The sequence below is a fragment of the Poecile atricapillus genome, chromosome W (assembly GCF_030490865.1).
Source record: "Poecile atricapillus isolate bPoeAtr1 chromosome W, bPoeAtr1.hap1, whole genome shotgun sequence".
In the NCBI taxonomy this organism is placed as follows: domain Eukaryota; kingdom Metazoa; phylum Chordata; class Aves; order Passeriformes; family Paridae; genus Poecile; species Poecile atricapillus.
In genome coordinates, this window is record NC_081288.1 from 44,428,617 (window position 1) to 44,451,731 (window position 23,115).

A 23,115-nucleotide genomic window follows, 5' to 3' on the forward strand; every position below is an offset into this window, starting at 1 on the left:
ATAATACAAAAAACAAACCTGCTTGAATTAAGATGAGAACAAAGAAAAGGGAAGTGTTTGAGAAGACTAACATTCCTAAAGCAGAGAACTTGAGTTTGTCTGGGGAGGGGGGGGGGGTTTGCAGCTGTATTTGAATAAGCACCCCAAGAGAAGCAATGTGCTACTCACAACCAAAGCCAATGATGACAGCAAAGGAAGAGAAGCTCCAGTGAAAGCAAGGGAATTATTCTGTTACAGCCACGCCAAGGCACTAAAATGATTGCAACCTGCTTGCCAACGCAGTCCCACTGACAAGCTTTATCTCATAGCATGGAAATTCTCCATTTATACACAGCATTTTAAAATGGTAACACCGGCAAGTATTTACTAGGTATTTGCCACTGATTGCTAAACACCCCTCCCCCCAAAAAACAAACAACCAAACCCAAATAACAACAAAACCAACCAACCAAACTAACAGAAACAACGAAAAGTTTCCTCCTACAGTCCAATCAGTAATGCAGACTGTGACTTGTGGAGATTTTCAGATTAGTCCTTTTCCTTCCAGGTGACAGCATAGCACTTCCTGAGTCTGTTCACACTCCAGCATATATAACCTCCAACCCCCCAAACCCCCCCAGGAAGAAAAGAGGAAGGAAATAACTGACTCTGAATATTCAATTAGTAGCCATAGGCATTCTGCAGATTTTTATACTACAGGAAGAAGAGAAGAACCATTACCATAGTCATTGTCTCTCTTGCACTCAATGGAGCTGAGGACTTCAGGTACAGTAAGGATGGCAGGATTACCATCTCCTAAAAAGGAGAAGTCCAGGGCCCAGACTGCCGGAAGCTGACTGTTGTGAAGACCAGACTTTGAAATCATTGCAGAAGCTTATCCATTAAGTAGCCATGGAGTCTGATGCTGCAGACAGTCCCACGTAATGTTTTGACCTAGCAGTACCACTGATGTCACTAGCTCCATACAACAGCCATGTAACTTTTTCAATTGTCAAACATCAAACATGGGTCAGTGTGTGTCGTTTAAAGACACAGTTGTTAAGAGCTATAGCGTGCTTCAACTCCACCACTTTTCCCAGTCAATTGTTCAAAGGTTTAATCATTCCTGCAACTCAAACTATAGAAAGTAATGGCATAAGATACAGCTGCATCTCCTGTGACTATATATTATGAAAAGCTGCCCAGTCTTTCATATAGGTAAGTGCTATATTACCTTCCATCCTGTTCTTTGATCTGCTGACTACATACATTGCATATATCTTGACAGTTTTCCCCAAACACTTAATTTTTTGAATTCTCTCCAAGAGACCCATTTTCTTTCTGAATTAAGATGGTAAGTTTATCAATATACAATAATCAAGTGTTGCATACTGGGAAGATGGCTTAGTTCAGCTTAATAGCTTTCTTTCTGTACAATGACACTGTGTTACATAAGTCCACTTCAAGAGGACTATGACAGCCCCTTTCCTAAATCTTTGCTTAATGAGATACTGTCCTGGTGGTGACTACCTTGGTCCTTGTATAGTGCCAAAATCAGTGCAAAGAAGTTAACATGATGTTGCCTTGCACTGTATGAAATGTCACAGTTATGCACTCAGCACTTTCATCCTGCTTACTTCCATTGCAGACTACCATACCAGAAATATGCAAGCACTTTATAAAGAATGTGGGGGAGGCAGTACTAGTCCTACCCAGTTAAAGTATTTGAAGGGTAACCTAAATCTTCAGTTGTATCCCTTTCCCATTATGTTAGATATACAAAATATAGAACAGAAATAACACTCCTGTTTTCACAGTCTTGACAAACCAAAATGTTGGTAATAGTGTTCATAGTATTTTTAGGGATGGGAAACCAAATTGAAATAGCTTAGAGATTCACGGTGTGAAGTCAAAAGGGATGTATAAACACAACGAGAGAGAGAGGGAGGAAAAAAGCCTGAATATTAAACAAGAAAGTGCCATTTGGTGTTAAAGATTCTCCCACGCCAGTCACTGTTAATGAAAAGGTGTCATCTTTCAGTCACTTAAAGCTCTACCAAAACTATTGTATCAGACACTGCTTTGTACCTGGTCACAACGTTGCAGAAGGCAAGTTTTTGGCTAATTACATGAAACTTGATTACCATAAAGGAAAAAATAGAAAGAGGGAGAAACAAAAGCACAAAGGGGCAGTCTTTGGGATTTTGAATAATGGCTGGGACTAGCTCAGTCAGTGAAGATGGTAAAATCACCTCAGTCCTTGCTACCTTGGCTTCGTCTGAGAACTTTGGGATTTCAAACATCATGACTGAACCCTGAAGTGCAGTGACCTACACTGGTGTTGACTTTGAAGGTAAAAGCTGCACATCTTTTTAACCAATCAACAAATTCCAAAGGAGATGAAGAGAGGGGAAGCCCTTCTACCATTTAGGCCTAATTTCAAAATACTGGGTCCACTGCAATAATTTTCCTGTTAAACACTCCTGTTATCCCTCAGATATAATCTCAATATGTTCTTTAAAACCTGCAGGAATTTTTGACTGAATTAATTCTATTTTTATCTTTTTCCTGACGTTTACAAATAATTTTATATAACAGACTGAGAGTTGCCATCTGTTACCTTAAACTACTTTTAGGTCTCTATACAACACATCCTGCAGATGTAGCCTACTTTTTTTGCTAGTGTATATGGTACTTCATGGTTGACAGTGTTAAATATGTTGGACTGTGACTAAAGAAACAATTTGGATTGCTTTGTAACAGTAAATGTTCCATGTGTACTGTCCCATCAATCACTCTGTCATCTGCAGCTGTCATCATGGATGGTGTTTTGCCTTCCTGAGCATTGATAACTGGAATGAACAATACTGGCATCCATATACAGAACTGCAAATTTTAGCCTTGAGTAAGCTCTGCCAGACTAAGAGTGCCAGAGTAGACAGGCCTTGGGAAGCAGCTCCATGCACAGCTCAGTTCCAGTGCTTCAGTCTCTGCTGGTTGTTGATGATGGGTTGTGCTGCTCCACAGCTGCCTGCAACCCCTCCTGCCACTCCAGTCAATAGGAGGCTGTGGGGGGTACCACAAAGACCTCAGAATTACCATAAAGGATTTTCTGGGCAAATGCCAAGTCCATCCTTGGCATGAGCTGACCACAGCCATCTGGGCAGCATTACACATGATCATCGTGACCAGCTGAGCCACCTGCATTAAGGCTTTCTCACAGCGAAGGTCCTAATGGCACCTGAACTGCTCACACACCACCTCCAGCTTCAGCTTCAGCTAGCTGCAGCTCATGTGGTGGCTGCTGGAGTTTGTCAGGAGCCACGAGATATCCTAAGTACTCAACCATCATGCTGCTACAACAGCAGGGCCATAGGTAGTACTGAAGAAAAAGGCAGACTGGAAAAGGGAGGGGAGAACTTATTGCATAAATATTTAAGCACCTCTGCTCCCACTAGACTTGGCACTGATAATTCTGTGTTTTGATTAGCATCACTGCTATCTATCTACTTTCTTTAAGCCCTGCCCTTGTGTTATTAGACCATTTTTACTTTTCAGAAAAATGTTACAAATAATTGGTAAGCTTAAGCATTTGCTTCCACTCCCACCCTTCCTCTAGCCTATAACCATGTACTAATATAGCAAAGGCAGCAGCTGGGTACAGGATGCATGACAGATCATGTATGACATCAGGGAGTAACATGATAAGAAAGCAATCATTCAGATGCTGGAAAGAAGACATTCATGAAGCTGGGGAGTAGTGGAAAAGTCAGTCACAAGAGAGGGAAGAAACCTGAGGGACCTGGAAAATAATGGCATCTTAGCTGGAAGACTGGCACAACTATAAACACTTAATGTGTACAGCACTGCTAGCTCTCACTTGATAACACTTCAGACCCACCTTCCTCTAGGCATTCTAGCCAAACCTACATGAGGTTATACAAAAGTAACCTACTGCATCCTTGCTGACAGAAGCATTTCTTGGGTCCATATGCAGGTTTTGCAGCAGGAAAGGCCACCATGACACTGATGGCACCAGCAACGAGCCTAGCTCAAATGATTACTATTTAACCACCACACTGTATCTCTAGGTTGCCATATTTCAGCATGACTGAAATCACTGTGTAAATCAGATAGACATGACACAGAGCAGCACAAGAAACCTGGACTGTGACTACACATGTGCATTCCTGATAACACTTACAATTATCACCTTGTGAAAGAAGTGCTCTTTGCTCCAGAAGCACAGATACCACATAGTACAGCCCACTGTCTGTGTACATACTGGCTCCTAATGAAGTAAGAAGGTAGGTAAGTGAAGGTAAGGAAGTGATTTATTTTCTACATAGCCTGAGAACTGTAGAGAAAACATCATGTAGTAAGTTTTTGCAACATCATCCCAGTAGCAGATTCAGACATCAGATTTACCCATTCTAAAGTAATTGTCCACTCCACCAGCTGACCAGAACTGGGTGCAGCAGGGCTCACAGAATCACAGAATATCCTGAGTTGGAAGGAGACTATTAGGATCATTGAGCCCAACTCCTGGCCCTGCACAGGACACACCAAGAATCACACCATGTGCCTGAGAGCCTTGTCCAACTGTTTCTTAAACTCTGTCAGGCTTGATGCCGTGACCACCTACCTGCCTGGGGAGCCTGTTCCAGTGCCCAACCACTCTCTGGGTGAAAAACCTTTTCCCAATACCCAACCCAAACCTCCCCACAACATACAAAATCATTTTTCTGGACAAGACTGATACAGCTTTCACTTACACCTAACTAGGTAAAAAAGGCATCACTTCATATTTCAAATACTGAAATGTAATTCATCTTCATGAGCAAAGCTTCTAGTAATTAAAACTTAGTAATTTTAGATTTATTTTAATCTTGCAGAAGCTTAATTCTGGAAACTTAATTGGACCAACCTTCCCTTTAAGAGCATGGTACAAAAACTCTGGGTGAACAAGACCCTTTTTAGACTGAAAACTAAGCTTCAGCCTGAAACACAACACCTCAGCAAAAACCACACACACAAAACACACTGATTTTTACCGGATAAACTAGATACCAGATTAAAAAAAAAAAAAAAAAAAAAAAAAAAAAAAAGAGTAGATTTCAAAGCAGCTGAAAATCTGTTGCCATTTTTTTTGTACATGCCTTCACACCTACTATTTTTCTTTGCAGGTGGCACACAACAGATGCTCTTGCCTTTCTGATCAAAAGCCTTGGCACCACAGTAATGCTCTTTCTATGAACATACACCTCAGGTAATACGAGGTCACTGGGCTATCACTTGGAGAGTTCCTCCTAATGTGGTACTTCAAAAGTTAACGAAGAGCAAAACTATCCCTTCTTCTCTTCCAATACACACAAATCTCCACAGAGAAGACAGGATAAATAGGACCTTATCTCATTCAATGCCACCATTTTTATACCGATTCCTTCATCTCATTTTTTGTGGGATAAGGCTGGTTAATTTTAAGACAAAATCCTTTCTTCTTGCAAAGGGCAAAATGAACAGCAAAGCATCCTTCAGGAATGGGATGAGGCATACTCCAAGTTCTCCTCATGAGAAAGGAGGAATTTGGTTGTATCATGCTAATTTAATGAGATGTTTAAACCTATTTTCAGGGAAGTCAGAAGTACATAATTTTCTTCTAAAAATCAACCTTCTTTCAGGTAGCTGAAAAGAGTTGAACTTACTGTGGAGAGGGTAGAAAATAGGGATAAAGTGAATAGGGACCAGGAAGGGATCTGATAACTAGGTGTCATGGATGCTATTTTCTTAGCTAGAATAAGAGACTTCCAGCACTTATAAAAGAATGTGCAAGACTTCTTTTCCATGTGTGTACTGACACATTGGCATCACTAAATTCTGGATGTAGTTAATCTCAACTACAACACAGTTCTTTGCTGCAGCCACTGCAACCCTTCAGCAGAAGCCTAAAACAGGCAAACTTCAAATGCTATCACCTGGGAAAATAGAGGCAGTTTTGCTTGGGTTGCAGAGGTAAGCAGGCTAGATAAAACTAATAAGGCAAGAGTGATTTCTTTTCCTTATGCAAGACTTTACCAGCAAAATAACCAAACTTGGGAAGAGAAACTGTAAGACCAGGTAAGAGAGCCTTTTCTGCTGGTAAAGTCTTGGATAAGAAAAAGAAGTGCCACTTTGAGTCCTCCGATTTGCTTCCCAGAGCAAACATGGCAGCTTTCATTGTGATGTAGCACTTTTCATGTCCAAGGAAACACTCCTGCCCCCTTTCCATTAAATGCAAGCCTTTCACTTCAGGGATACCAGCAGATCCCAGTGCAGGTAACTTTTGTTGTTATGTTTCTCCTCCTGTCTAACACCTTCAGTGGCAGGACACGTGTTCACGCTTTGGACAGAAGTTCACAAAGCCTATACATTAATGTAGCTAAGAGGCTAAGACTCTTAGTTAAAAAACTTAACTTGCTCAGATGAAAAGATTGGCTACTTTGTTAAAAATAAATGCATACATTTGTAAAAATTATGACCCAAAAAAATATATTAGAAGATTAATATTCAAGACATTTTAGAGGAAAGCAATGCATATGTGACACCAATTTCCCAAACATTCACACTTGTTTTGAGTGACACTTCCATTTCTGCTACAGAAACTCTAAAGGCATATACCGTGTGTATATGCATATATATGCATATATATATATACATATGTATATATATATGTGTGTGTGTGTGTATGTATGTGTGTATATATAACAGATATAAAACCTCCTCCAGAAGCAATGTTCTAGAACTAATATCTCTGATTTCACTGAGTAACACTTAGGAACAGGATAGTGGAAGATGCACATAAACTTCAGCATAAAGAATGTGGTCCACTTTCATCTGTAATTACTAAACATTTCCTTATGTTAATTTAGCACTCGTTCTTATGAAGAAAGTATCAAATGAAAAGCCACACATAATTTATCTAATGCACTGAAGCATTTTAAGTAAGTGCTTATGTGTTTAGAGATGTAGTTCTCTAGACACTAGCATTTCCTCCTACTGTCTCAAGCTGCTGCCCAGTGTAAAGCAGGAGGTCTCAGTCTCGTAATTATGTGCATGGTCCAGGACCTAATAAAGTAAAAGACCCAAGCCAGCCCCCAGTGAAGACAAGTTCTCAAATACCAGTTTTGCTAGCATGGGAACACAGCACTCTCCTTGGTGACAGAGAGGGCAACTGCACCCTGCAGGGAAGCAACTATCTTGGATCTAAGATTTTAGGTTGATGCATGCCAGTATCTTTAGAAGCAGCATTGACAGACAGTAGCTGGAGGGGTGAGCAGCTGGTGACTGCTCTTCACAAAATAGGTAAGACAATAGCACAAAAAGACATCAAACCAAAGAATAAGAGCATCCAAAGCTTAATCGACTATGCTGTGAATCTCAATGCATTTTTATTATTCCATGAGTCAAAAGAAGTGCTCAGAAAAGCTACAGACGAAAATTTCTTGCAGTACTTTCTCACCCAGCACAGCAAACAATACACAATAGGGACACTATAAACTAAATAAGTTTGCAGAGAAATTCCATCAACTCAGCCATGTGCCTATTTTAATGTTTCTATAAAAAATTCACACAAGAAGTTTGACTGAGTGAAAACTCTGAAGAATAAAGGCGAAAAAATATCTCAGAAAGAGACGATGCCATAGACAATAATGTGCCAGCAGTACTGCTTTTTAATTGGCATAATGAAATTTTTCTTTCCAAACTAATTCATCAAATCACAGTAAAGAATGACTGAATTTACAAGATATGAGCTACTCTTTCCATTTGGGGTTTTCACAGTATTTTCAGATTCTTGACTTTTACAACATCTGTAAGGTAAGGCTCTCCATTCCACCAAAGAATTAATCTCTTTGCCTCAAAGCCTGATGTTGCAACCTTCATCACACAAGTACACAGTGGCTGAGACTAGGGCAAAACTAAGGATGAAATTTGACTGGATTAACTTCTGTATTTTGAATACCAGATTGAGTAACATTCTGAACCAAGAAATGTATGGACAGCCCTAAAGCTAAGCATCTTGTCTGTGGCTCCTCAAAGAAACAATTCACGTGTACTTACCTAAAACCTACAGAGTAATACACCACCAAGACCCATGTGGACATGGGGACAAACCCCCTCATGTATTACACAGCATCTCAGTAGTCCACTGCATGCAATATTTCAGTAGCGCTGTCTCATTTTAGTACAGGTTCTTAATATTGTCCTTAAGGCTCCACAGTGTAAAACACTACTGTTGAGGTAGCAAGAGAAGTTTAAGGGAGATACCTTACCCAGGAGATAAAACAACTAAGTGCTTAATGGCAGCATGGTCAAGCATATTTTTTCTCATTGATTCTTTCCCTCACACCCAAAAAGATACAACAGGAGCCAAAATCCATCCTACCCAAGTTGCCTGAGCATAAGGCAAAGCAACAGGGAGGACAATTTCACACAACCCACCTACAGGCACTTAGATTAACTGAAACACCTTCACCTCCTTTACAATCAACATACAGAGACAAGCTCTGTGAAAGGCTAATTCAGATCAAATAATGTTAAGGCACTTGCCAGCATGGTTTGGATCAGGAATATCTCCCTGCCATCTCCACTGAAGAGAAAGGTGGATTAGCCAGTTAAAATAAGATGCCTAAAGGTCGATGGTGAAAATACTATCCCAACTTCCAGATCAAACAAGCTCTGCTTAGTATGTGCTGTTTGTTATGATGTGAAAAGCAGGCAGCTACATCATCCTTTTCAACCCTTCACTTAAGTTAGGAAAAAAAAACAAGGGTGTTTTAAATCTGGAAACAGTCAACAGCTAGGACTGCTATTTTACTTCAGAAAAAAGCTACTAGTAACAACACCTAATGTGATGGTTTACTAGTGAGCATGAGATAATCTAGCTTTTGAAAAGTTTATTTCATGACAAAGGTTGAATTACCAGAATAATGCAGTGCACAGGGTAAAAATGAAGTATCATCAGATTGAACTTTTTCTCTGTGGTCTGCAAGACATTTTACATTCAGCAGAGGTGCAAGAGCAACCTTTGCATGTCTTCTAAACACATAATAAGTTCAAACAATTCAAAAAGAGAGGCTGAGTTAAATATCTGTAAGTTTCTTCTCAATATTATAAATACATTAGAATTGTGAATCAGAAGCACTACTAAAGGCATCAACTTAATTTTATGTGTTTAGCTACAGCTTTAATTTTCATTATAAAGTTAACAGACTTGTGGTTAGGTCTTATAAAAATTCTGACTGAAAAATTAATTAGTTTTTAAAACATGAGACAGTTATGCACATTTATTGTAAAGGTTTTAATATATTACAAGTTTAAGCCACTATAATAAGCCATCAACACACTAAAATTTGTATCAAAAAGATACCCTTAGCCATTGCTATAAATATACCAGCAATTTTAATTAATTCACAACACCAAATTAATGACTTTGCTTTTCACAATAAGTAAAAATATACAGGAAAGATATCTCAGAAGTTCACCTAAAACTGTGAGCAGCAAGCAGTAAAACTGGTCAACTATACTGTAAAAAAACTCTTTCATCAATATAAAGTGGTAATTACATATTTTTGCTTTTGTTAGAAAAATACTCAAGATTTTTTACCATTCAGACACAAGCACATAACATCACACATACAAGTTTTGCATATTCAGAAGACACAAAATACAAGTCTGTCACTGATCTCCATCTTCACAAAATAGAAAATCCATCTCTTTCAAGGACGCCAGGTGAATAACAAGGTCTAAGCATGAGAAGAAATGCAGGCACTTGCTCTTCAGCCCAAATTCAGGTACCTTCCAAACAGCATGAAACTAGTGATTTTTCATCCAGCTCTGTGAAAGGAGTATCCTACTGATGGGGTCGAACCCCACTACTTGTCTCGGTGGCCAAGGCTAGATTTCTCCTGCAGAACCAGGAGGAGAAGGAATTGTTGCCACCTCAGCAGCATGCAATCCCGGGAATACAAAGGGGATTCCCATTGTCATTGTCTTCATCTGCAGCTGATCATCACCAGCACTAGCAAGGCAGTAGCTTGCGCAGTTATCTCCACAGCGGGCAATGTCACAACCCGACCAACAGCACAAACTACTACCTCAGCCAGGGCCCTGGTGCTCCCGACCCCTTCTGAAGGGGGAAACAAGCAGGCAGACAACACGGCAGCGACAAATGAAATTAGAGGGAAAAACAGAAGAAAGATAAAAGGGCTCTGAGGTCTTTTGATGATCCTCGTCTCCTTTATCTGCTGCAGACATCAACCAGACTCCTCTCGCCTGACTGTGAAAAGCAAAGGGAAACCCCGCCCAGCTCCCTCCCCAGATTTGCCCTTTTCCTTGCATGACCTGAAACCGACGGGAAGAGCTTCATTTATCAGATACATTACAGACCCCAGCTGGTACAGTAAAGATCACGTTTAATTTCAAACAGCCACAGTTCCGCAAGCCTGTAACAGATGGGCCGGGGAGGGGAAGGGAGGGAAGGAAGAAAGGCGAGGAGCCGGGGGAGGCAGAAGGGGGGAGAGAAACACAGCCGAAAGACAACCACCCCCCACCCCCGACCATCCAGCCGCCCTCCTCGCCCCCCCGGAGGAACGGCGGCGGCACGGGACCTGCCCGCCGCCCCTCCCGGCAGCGCGGCCGCCCGCCGGCCCCGGGCCGCCCGCCGAGGAACGGGGTGCGGGGCGGAGAGACGGCCGCCAGCCCGCCCTGACCTCCCGCCACCCCCGCCGGGCCGGCCCGCCCGCTCCCCGGAGAGGCGGCGATGGGCCGGGGCGCCCCGGACCCGGCCCCGCTCGCCGGGGGACGCGCCGTGTCGCCGGCCGGGGAGAAGGGACCGCGGAAGGACCCCCCCCACCCCGGCCGCTCGAGCGGGGAGCCCCCGCCGCCTCCTCCGGCGGGAAGGAGGAAGCCGAGCCCTCTGGCGAGGGCGCCGGAGGGCCGGGGAAGGGAAAGCGCTCGCCTTGCCGAGGCCGCAGACAAAGAAGGCGCCGTGCGGGCGCCACGGCTCCGTCCGCCCGCCCGTCCCTCGCCGCCGCCGCCCGTGTGTCCGGCTGAGCCATAGAGACCGCGCGGCGCGGGGGGAGCGCGGGGCGATCCGCGCCACGTGACCGGGCATGTCACTCACCCGGCCGCCGCCATCTTGCGGAGGGAGGGGGAGCGCTGCCCCCGCCGAGTGCCCAAGATGGCGCGTGCGGCGCGGGGCCGCTCCTCACAGACGGGGGCGCTGCGCTCTTCCCGGGGCGCGGGCACGGCCGGCCCGAGCAGGGCCGCATCTCCCGATCCCGAAACGCCGCTCCCCAAAGGCCGCGGCCGGACCGGGCCCACGGAAGGCGCTGGCGGGGCGGGCGCGAGCAGCGGACTCGAGCGGGTACGGGAGCGGCGCGGCACCGGGCGGCGGGGCTGGAGACCGGGACTGCCGCCACACGAACCGCTTTGGGACGGGGATTTTTAACTCTTCAGCCCGAGAGGCACAGCGGGAACGGGCTCTCAGCGTACTTACAGTACCTTCCTTGGCTCTGGACTTTTAATTTGGAAGCTCTTTTCTTTCTAAATGTAAACAGACTCCATAGCGATTACTCCACAGAAACTGACCTCAAAGAAACCCACTGTGAACCTCATTACAGATTCACGAAAATTATAAATACTAACGTTCTTACTGTTCTGTTTTTCAACACCAACACATCTACAAACAAACCTACTGAAAAACAGCTACCAGCACACAGAGGGATTAATTAGACTGTAAGAGTTACAAAAAAAAAAAAAAAATGGAATGTGTTACTGTGTATACAAAAACTGCATTAACATCAGTGGTGCAGAATATGGAAATAGGAATACGGACAATAGTCTTTAAGTTTCTAATGCAAAAATCTATCTACAACATGAGTTAAGAAGGAAATGCAATGCCTTTTATGACAACTTGCAACAAATTTGCAGGTGAGAAAGCTGCACTGGAAAGAAGCCAAAGCATTGCCACCTTAGAGACAAAGATAAAGTACTTTACAATTAGGTAGTTCCTCGTTTTTGAAGTTGCTAACTACATGAAGCATCAGGCACAATTAGATCACAGATCACTTGTTTAAAACGTATTTAAACCAGTGACATTCTGTTGGAGAAAACATGCTAAGAGGTTGTGTATGATGAGGTGATCCTGAAGTTCGTGTGTTTTTGATAGTGCATGGCATGTTAAAGAATATTCTACAGCTGAGAAAACGGAAGCACCCAGTAACTCAGACTTCTGGTTCTGGAAGGGACTGTTTCAGTCTCCTCCAGACTGCTTTCTCTCAATTCCTGTTTCCCCTCTGTAAATCCATATTTCTCACATGGACAGGGAGACTTAGTATTTTTTGAGGTCAGCTAAGGAGAGGCAAAGTATTACAAATATGGATGCACCAAGGAAACGTATGCTCCGTTCCTGCTCAGTTAACTTGGTGTACACATAAAAAACTCAGTTCTGAAAAAGAAACACAATTTAAAATTGGGATATTTAAGTGTTTATTAAAAAGAAAAAGCAGAAGCTAGATATTTTCATACCTTTTCCTATTAAATACTCAGATTTATTTTAAGTATATTACAAAATATATAAGCACTGGAAAAAATCCTCAAAACTTTAAATATTAAAGTTTTTATTTAATTCTGGGTTATTTTTTACCTTTTTTTTAATGTGCTCTCCTGTTCTAAGTCCACCTCAACTATAAGGTAAAGCAACTTGTACACAAGACTTTCAGTATTTCATATCTCAATGACTTATTTTCCTGAATTAAGGTCTCTTTTATATTTGCTAATTAACAGACTGAAATCCATCTTAAAATCATGAGAATATTTAGATAGTTTCTTACACAAGGAGTTAGCAATTTCTGTTTGAAGAAAATCAGCTCTTCTGGGTGACAGTAAAATGTAAATTAAAACTACATCATTTGCATAAATTATAAGAAGGGGAGATAACTATAGAATACTCTTTCTATTTGGAGTTTGGTAAGTTAAATGATTGAAAGATTTGTCATTTATAATGTCTAAACAGAAAGTGTTTTTAAAATTCTAATTGGGTATCAGTACAAACTACTGGCAGATACTCAACACACATCACAGTTTATTATATGGCAAATCACAAGACCTATACATCTTTTTTGACTTGCATTTATCTAAAAAGTGGAAATCCAAGATCTATTACAGTAGATCCTGGAAAACAATGAAAAATTACCTAAAAGGAAACCACCCACATTCTTGATTCATGCTGTAATGTGAAGCTCTGAAAGGTTTTGAGGATGGGACCCCCAGTTACTTTCAGTAATTCAAGTTTTATTTACCAAGAGTGTAAATGTGCAGGGACTTTCAAAGAAGTAATGTTTACAGGCAAATATTTTATCATTTTCCTAAGAGATGACAAATTCAAGTGCCAAAAATAAGAATTCAGGCACCCAAGTGGAAGGTATCAGAAGTAACTAACACCTTGCTGACCTGAAACACTTGTGAAAAAAGCAGCAGTTAAATGTAATATATAAAACAATCAGAAAAATTATCTGATGAGTGTACAAAAGTGTAGCAGTAATGGAAATGCTTGGTTCTGTTTACTGAGTTTATGAAGATAGTAACATCAAGTACTCATCCAAATTGGCAAACCAATGGAAAACCAAGATGGATCGGTAGCAGGAAGAATTTAAGGCTCAAAAAGAGCTCAGCTTTATACAGTAACTGTAGATCTCTTAACTCTTCATGTAATTATTTAGACTAATGCCATGACTACAAGGAAGTCACAGCATGTTGTCCCTTGCAGACAGAGGTTACAACAGATAAATACTTGAACATTATCTCCACCCAGGAAAAAAACAGGCAAGCCTTAGAGCAAGCCCTTACAAAGGATTTGTAAAAACCCAAGACAAACAAACAAACCAACAGAAACCACAAAGAAGATGCTTTTAGGGGAACTCAAAAAAACTGTAGCACCACAAATACACTGCAATAGCAAAGTCAACAGCTTTTACAGTGGCTCTCTCATCCTCTCCCTTTTGGGATGTCTAAAGTAAACTAAAAACCACCATGAACCACCAGATGCCTAAGCCTAATGCTCTGGTAGCAAGAACTGTCACTTCCACGTAGCAACTTAGATGACCTTTAACGATGGAATGACTCTACCGCCAGGCCTGCCTCTTCTGTCTTCCCTGACTGCAAATGAAAGCCAGGCTATTTAATCTTGTGGTAGACCTCAAAATTTTAGTTACCTAAATCTCAGAAGAGAAATCTTTGTGCATCTCAAAGCAGATGCTCCATACTGCCTCTCGTAAGTTTGATCACAGGAGGAATTATTTCTTTCAAAAGTAACTTCTATTTAATAATGACTTAAATAAAGAAGAAACTACATTTTAAGCCCGATTTTGCATCTGCATTCATCTCCTCTAAAATATTATTATTATTTCATTAGCAATTATTTAAATATTTGTTTGCAATTAAATATAGTCCCACTAAGTCTGGTAACTGTTTAAAACTAGGGAATATATTTTACATAGGTAAGATTATATTGTTTGTTAGATGCTAAATGATTATGTTTTATTTGAAAACATCTGAGTACATTTTTTGATTATTTAACACTTCATTAGTCTGACAAAAGCTCTGTTTGGATTAAAAGTACAATAATGTGAAAAATGGCATTCAAAATAATTCTTAGATTGATCTCTTTTAAATGTATTGGATACATCCGTGAAATACATTTCGTTAACAAAGAGTACATAACTGATTGTTTCAGGTTGCCACTGCCTTCAAGCTTTTAGAGAGAGCAGATTTTACCTTCACAGGTCTATCCTGTGTATGGAAGAGGAGCAAAAAAGGCAGAACTTTTTCAATTCCTAACCCATTTCCAAGTTTGACCTAGTTGATTGAATTGAGTTGGTTAAAGCAATTTTTAAACTGCAAGAAAGAGCTACTACTATCAGACTGAAGTTTAACACTTCAAAAACTTGCTTCTCACTCTATAAAGAGTGATGAGGCTCGTACTACTCCATCAGTTCAGTGCATTCTCTTTGAGACTTTGGCAACAAAACTGCTTAAAATTTTAAGCCAGTATAGTGCATACAGCTGTAACAGACATTAGTAATTTTGTATTTTGAGAGAAAATGTTTAATTTAAATAACCCTGTTCTAAGATAAATGTTTATCTTTCCTCATTTGTTCTAGGGCAGTACTTTGTGTAGATTCTGAAGCTCATTTTTGTAGTAAGGTAGTACCATATAATGCTTTGCCAAGCCCAGAGGCATGAGCAGATGTTCAGTAAGTAGGTCTGCAAGTAAAAGTCGTGATCTACTCCAGAAACTAGTTCTTTGCACATGTACATCCCAGCAGCACTGTGCACTTACTATTCCTGTCCCCTTCCATGTTTTCTCATGGCAGAGGTTGATCAAAACCAGTCTGCTGTCTGTGCTCTCTCTGAATTGGTGGCAATCCAGTTTTGGCTGCCATTTTTCCATGGAGCCTCTCAGCCCCACCCCTCATGACCAGGCATTGGTCTGTGATGTGACAGGGGACATATGAAATATGAGTCTTCTGGCAAGGAAGCCAGAAGCACAAGCAATTCCTTGGCAACTTCATTGTTCTAAGTAAGAAATAGTTAACATTAAAAACATCAGATCAAATGATAGCAAGCTTTAAGTTTCCCACCACCACAGCCTCATGAACTTCTGCAGTCTTGAAGCAGCTTCAGCTTCGGAGATACCACTGGAGACTTGTGTCAAAGTCTACGACAGATATTTTGTGCAGAGAGAGCAGCAGGAACGACCCCAATTTGACGATTAGGGTCTCCAGTAACAAAACTGTGAAGATACCAGATACCTGACTTCCAAGGGCTTTCCTTTCTTATTTAATTATTGGCAATCTCTTCTGAAAACAAAACAGGCCAAGGGGCCAATGCCTTCGAGTATGTTTCAACATCACAGTATTTTTGATTGAAGAAAAATATGGTAACTGTACTTAACTCATTCTTTCCATAAGGAATACATTTTAGGTGAAAAGATACCTACACTAGTGATAAATGAGATTACTTATGAATTAAGTTCTTAAGGCAGGCATCTAGATCACCAGTGGAAATAAATGTGTTAACATGGAGAAAGAAAAGCTTACCAAAGTGATTATAAAAATAAGCTTATCTGAGAGTTTCTCTAAACATAGATAATAAAGTAAATTCAAGCAATAAATAGTTTCATTTCTTGCTAGTGAAATCTATATTAGCACAGTAAACAAACAGGTAAATCTTATCCTTTTTATCAGTTGTTTCATAATCAAGACATAAATTCTTAAATTAGGAGCTTAGAAAAAGAAGGATCAGTTTTTAGCATGTTACTCTGATAGGACACAAGAACATCACAAAGATGATCTTAAAAATGCTGAAGTAACTCAGATTAGTTCTTTAAATTCCAGGAAGAAATTCTTCAGGCTCAGTCAATTTGACAACATGTAACCATTTCCTCTCCCATTTCCTTTTTCTAAGCAAGCTTCTTCAATCTTTGTCACATCATTTACACAAGCAATAGACTGGCAGTAGATTTCTGATGTTTTTGATTAGCCATCACCATAACAAAACAAAAAATTCAACACACAAATTGCAGTTCTGAACCAAAGACCATCACCTGTGTAAACAGCCATACTCTTTTAGTAGTCAGCACTTTTGTTAGTACAAATCTTTTACTATTTATGCATTTATTCTCTGTTAGCTGACAGGTATTATCTACTTTCATCCCTATCTGTTAACTTATCTTTGGTGGTATCTGACTGCCTATCTTTCATAGGCCTCCCCTCACTGTTTGAAGTTGATGAAATTCCTTGTTTAATTGAGCTGGTCTCATTACAGCTTGTCTGGCACATACTTTCAGTCATGACCTTTACATCTCCAAGGAACTGTCTTATCTCCTCAGTTCCTCTCTTACTTCAGAGTCGTCTCCTGTGAGATCTTACGTAGCAATTTTGTGTAGTCTGTCTTCAAGTCCAGTCATTTTTCTTTTGAGGTTCTCCCTCTCCCCTAAGAATTGTGAATATTTAATTTCACTTTCTTTCTTACAAAAGTTGTCTTAAACCACCCATCCAATACTTGCTGCTTCTGTGGTCATTCTTGATTCCAGCAATTGGTTCTTAGTGGATATAATGTTGTCTGTCCTAAATTAGACAGCAGTCATATACTTGGAATAAGACATAAATCTGAACAGTACAGCTCAGCTGTGAGATCTCAAGAGCATCTACTCTCCAAATGAAACCTGTGCTCTACACTGACAGTTATTTTTATTGGACTTGTACTACTTGCCTTGATATATAAAATGTTGTCTATACAAAGAGTCTCTGCCTCCAAAAGTTACAACTGAAGCACGCACAGAAAGTACTGTCAGAAGGAAGGGGTGAAAAATCCTGGGAGAAAAGCTTTTCTTGGGGAATAAAAATATCAGTATTTTGCTGATGGTTAAATGGTTTTCACCTACAGATATAGACAATGTCTGTGCACTGTTTTGGATTCCAATTCAAACAAAACCTACACACTAGAGCTGCCTTATTTGGAACTTTCTGACACCCCCCCCACTCTAAGCTGTTTTACTGGGCCTGTAGCAGTAGCACAGTCAGAATGTGCTCTGCTCACAAGGCAGCTGTGCACAGCAATTTCTCTCTCTTGTATAGAGCCTCACCTTATTCAGGAGGACTGAAGCTGAAGGTTGCCTACCCGTACAGAAAATGAGTAGCTAGCTGAAAATGTGAGGTGAGCAACTAGTGAAGAGACACAGAGCTGAGCTGTACAGAAACAGATGAGTAGAAAATGTGCTTTCCTCCTCCCTCCCCCCAAGAACAGTCATATCTTGAGCTTCTAAATGAGTTTCTGTAAAATACACTGATGGCTAGTACTTGTGTTTGCCATTGTGAGGAAAAGAAAGGCATTAACCTCACTAAAAGTACCTTGCCTGGAGAGTTCAAGGCCAGCTATGGGAAGATTTGCTCTTTGGCAAGAAGAAAGAACTCAACCTGGGTAAAAAAAGAATCCCATCTGCAGAGTACAATGATAAACGACTCAAATTTCACACACATACTCTTATTTACTCTTGTAAATAACTAACAGTGACCATGTGTTTCACGTGATTTAATGTCCAGTAACATTCTACAGTTCATCAAATAAAGCAGGTGGAGAAGCAGGCTTATGTACAAGGGAACAAAACAGATGTCCAGTTAGATAACCATCTCTGATGACAAGTAAATAACTACTGTAGGTTACTTCTGGGAATAAGACTTTCTATAAGAACTTCCCAGCTTGAGACATCTGTTCTTTTTTCATAAGCAGTTACTATGCAATCTTAAATCCTCATGTACATTAAGGCAATGGTCATAGCACTGAGACGTACAGGTTTTCCCAAGTAATCCAAAGTCTTGATATGAACATGCTAATAAACTATTAATTTTCTCTTTGGATTCCCATCTGTGTCTTTGTTGAAGTTGTGAACAAAAAGGAAAAAGGTGAAGACTGGTTACATTTAATAAGCAATTAATGCTTATCTTCTAACTTCCAACTGACACATTTCTATACAGTCAGCTGCACCACTTTTCCAGCTGACTTCAGTGACACACTGCAGACCCCATCCTGAAAATGTCCACAGGTTTTAATTTTCATGACTAAGCAACCCTGCACACTTGAAATTAACTTGGATATGAGTCTGCTCAACAGGTAATGTTAAATTAAGTCAGTTTCTTCTGGAACAAGATTTATCTTTCTAGAATAGAAACATGTAAAAATGTGAAACTTAAGTATTCAAAAATGCTGCTTGCCTCAATGGAGCCCTAAGAATGCTTAGCAAAAAGTACAATTAGGAAAAAGAAATTGATATTTCAAGTTGGAAGAAATATTTGAGTGTTGGACAAGAAGGCACATTAAAGGGAATAATTCTTGCTCACAGACAAAATTAGTCAATGAAAACATTTCCTAAGCTAAGTAGCTTTGTTTTTAGTTTTCAAACTATTTATACAAAATACAAAAAAGCAGTTTTAATACAGTCAACCTCAGATTGCATGACCAAAACATGCCTCGAATAGCACAGGTATTATTCATTTTGTAATTAAGAGGAAAGGATGGTAAATTAACTCATTGGTAGTTTATTTCAAAACCTTTTGAAGATTAATATTCATAGGTTTAAAGTAGTGTAAGCTCCAGAGTCAAGAAAGACTCATGCATCCCTTTTTGAATTACAGACAAAGATGAAGATTTGCCTTAACAGACAAACACATCTGTATTATCACTGAAAAATCCATTCAAAACTAATTAGAAACAAATTCACCCATAGCTTGGACTGCACACCTATATATTCTAAAACAAAATAATTCTCTTCTTTCCTGTCTACAGTTTATTTCTTTAATGACCTCGACTTAGCTTCCTCTAATTAGGAGAGCAGTTGTCAGGTTTTCACTTTCAGAGTATGGATGATGTTGCTTGCATGTAAGATCTGGTTCTGCAGTATACTGGAACTGCTCCTCCAGAAAAAGTATTTTGACATAAATTCTATTAACAAGAAACATTTGTTTCTTTAATGTAAACTGTATTCTCTTAAAACTATTCAGGTTTGACAATTAAGTCCCATACAACTTTGGTCACAGAAATGTGCAAGGTCTTGAATCCTCTTTAATATTTACTGTACTTTGAAACAGAAAGCTTTTAAAAAGGACCATAAACTGGAGACTTGTGGGAGCAAGCTGTCCAAAGAACTGCCTGGAGAACATTATTCAGGCACGGTAACCCTGACCAGTTCATCACACGTACAGCTTGAAGCTTCTACATCTTTTGCACCCATTCACATGTACCAATCAGTGTTCCTTTAGTGAGGAAAGTGCAAACCAAACAGATGTAATACCATTTCTTATGCATGATAATCTTTTAATATCTACAAAACACTTGAAACAAAACCCTAAACATAAGCTCTGAAATTCTGAAATCCATAGAAAGGCACCTGTCTTTGTTTTTTTTTTTTACATTTGGCCTTTGTGCTTTCACGTCACAGATTAAAAATGTGAATACAGGTGAAACATTATTGAAATCAAAATCCATTAAATAAGAGTTTAAATGCTAGATCCCAAACTTTAGAAACAATGCTATTAAAAGTGGTTTGCTTCAATTGTGTATAATGTTAAAGTGAAACAAATTCATATTACTTAATGACAATTTTTACTGCATTTCTAACTGAGTAACTATCTTCAGAAATACACTTCCCATGGTTTTTATCAGACACAGTTTATAATTAAAAGATTAGAACAATTGGGTTGAAAAGACATTACAAATTAAAACACTTTAAATTATTGAACCAAATATTACAGCCAAGTATTTTAGATATCTGAACTTGCCTTTCCTGGGTCATGATTGAAAGACTGTGATACTTGCCAAGAAGGTGAAAAAAGGCTAACAACCCTCAAATACCTTTGTTTTCTTTTTAAAGCAAGACTGCAACTGCAAAAATGGATAGAGTTAAGTAGAACAAACATCTTGAAACAAATTTATTAGGAAGTGAGGTATGGTAGTGTTGAAGTGCTACAGTGGATTTCTGCATATTCAAACTTATTTCAGGTCAACTACTCTGAAGTTTGAGATCAACAGACTGTGACCGCCTGCTTCAATCTTTTGTTATATGACCCTTTGCAGATGTCCAATGGCCACAAAGAAGATACATTCAATTAAGCAAAAACTAACATGATCAGATATGAATGAGCATATCTGGAAATTTAGAAGGCAAACTGTAAGTAAAAATGCAAGCATACAACTTATTCATAATAAATACATTTTCAAGCATTTGACATTATCAATATTTTTAAAAGAATTTAAATAATAAATGCAACTATTTTATACATAACTGTACCATTTATTATACACACAAGTATATCAGTTCCCTTTGTTTACAAAGGCTGGTTACAGATATATGGAATGTTACAGTACCATCTTGCATAAAATTTTAGTACAATTCGTACTTCAAAAAAGGGTGCAAAACACCAGCCTAATAAATCTGACTGAATTGAAATATTTTTAATTACATCATTAACACATACACAACAAGCTGTACATAAGCCCACTTTTCAATCACCACTTCAAGATACTGTAGCAAGTACATTAGATTATAAATGATTCCAACTAGTCAGTTAAATTTATTAAAGGTTTGCACTGCTACTCACTCTGGAACCTTTGAGATAAAGCCTGTATTCACGACTTACTGAGCTCTTGTTAGTACAGTTAAGAGGCAGTCAGCACTGGTTGCCAAAGTACTAGTCACAAGAGATTTCCTCAGAGAAACTTCACCCAGGAGCAAACATTTTTGGATATTCCCTTCAAGAATAAAAAAGAAGTTTTTATGGGGTCAAGACTCTCCATTCTGTACCTTGGCTGCTGGTGGATGCATGAAGTCCTTAAAGGGAACCAGTGCCTCCTTCAAAGCAGAGCACACTTCTGAGGATGAGCAGGTGATACATTCTACTAAAGTCGGGTACAAGGCAATAACTTGTGCCCATGTGCTAGAATCAACTGCAGGGAAGAAAAGAACACACTGAATCACTTACCATTGTCCAAATACTGACTGTAGATTTTTTCCAATACCTCTAACTAAAGGCAGATTCACAGTGTGCCTGTACACAGGTACTTAGTGCTATACAGACACTATGGCATCCATGCTGGGCACTCAGATATGGGGCCAGGATTTCTGCTGGAGAACCATTTGTTTTTTCAGCTGCAGACGGAGGCCATATGGGATAATATCTCTGGAGTAGGGCTACACACCTGTGTTTCTACATATGAGTCATTCACTGTGTCTTTGGGATGAAGAACTGACAAATTTAAGATAATACTTCTATTCAATCTGTAATACACATGCTTTCTGCCTGCTTTTCTCAGCTGTTGACAGAAAATTGAACTGGATGCACATTTCACTTTTGGAAGATTGTCAGCAATAGACTTTCTATTGATTTCAGATCACTTCAGATTACAAGAGCTACAGAAAGCAAAGGTAGAAACACTGAACAAAGATCCATGGTAAAGTTTTGTTAGTCCAACAAGTAAAATTAAACATTGTAGCATGATTCTTATTATAATGTCACTTCCTTGCTTATTTCTGTTTTAGCTCTGCTTTCAAAAGAGAACAAACCCCTGGCTTCAGACAACATTAATAATTATCTTAAAAAAATAAAATTATTAAAATGTAAGAGAAGCGGGAGTGAAATGATTCTGTAATTTGTCCAGTGAGTGACACTGGAAAGTGTGTGGGAGGTTTGGCAAGTCTTGCTGCATATGGACCGGAGGAAGTATGTCTCTCATTGCAGAAAGAGAGATGTGGGGAACAGTCCACGGCTTCTCTACCTCTCTAAGAGGAAGACCCACCAAAGCAGCACTTCAGTTAACTTCAGGGTTAGCCAAAAGGCTTTACGCATCCTGGCATAGTTCTGCCTGCACACTTTTGCCATGAACCTTAGAAACCACATCATAACCCTAGCTGCTCAGGGATGATGCTAATGAGGCATTGCCTCTTTCCAGAAAGCCACCTGCCCGTGTTTTTCTGGAAAGGCTGGTTTGTTTGTTTGTTTTGTTTCAGGATTGAAAAGGGTTGGGTTTTTTTTTTCTGTTCCTCCTAATATCAAAAACAGGGAGGAAGAGGGCAATGTTGTATACATAATTTTGTCAGAATTTCAGAGTCCAATACAGTGGACTTGAGCAAGACTTGTGATTAAGAGTCTTCCAAGTTCTTCCAAGAACTCTCCACGCATACTGGAGGTGCAGCTTACAGGAGGAAAAGGATAGTGAGTCTCTCTTTAAGTTGAGGTGTTTCAGTTGATTCAGCCCTTTAAATACATCTATCAAACAAGTGCTCAGGCATCAGTGAGCTAAGCTCAATACAGGGGACAGAAGATAATAGAGCAGGAAGAGAGGGAGAGCAAGACCATGAGTGTAGGTATCTACTAGCCTGTCCATGCATTTAACTTGTACACTCCTTTAACTGCAGAGTGCACCTATGTGAACATGACCCATAGCAATCTAAAAAGGTATTGTGAGAAGGAAAAAGGGATCTAGCCAAACTTCATATATTTAAGAATTCCACTAATATTTTATGGAACAGGTTTTTTTCTTTGT

The 23,115-nt window shown here is 39.8% G+C and overlaps 1 protein-coding gene across 6 annotated transcripts in view; it reads right to left on the reverse strand.

Annotated features, from left to right (window-relative positions):
- Positions 1-23,115, reverse strand: part of LOC131591377 (protein MON2 homolog) — a 122,640-nt gene that overhangs the window by 36,290 nt on the left and 63,235 nt on the right. For 4 of the 6 annotated variants that reach the window (XM_058861985.1, XM_058861987.1, XM_058861991.1 and 1 more), the window contains one exon: positions 21,377-21,519. In XM_058861985.1, the coding sequence (XP_058717968.1) occupies positions 21,377-21,519 (143 nt within the window). Of the gene's footprint in view, positions 1-19,869; positions 21,520-23,115 lie in introns of those variants that run through there. The other 2 variants (XM_058861988.1, XM_058861989.1) reach the window with 1 other exon arrangement.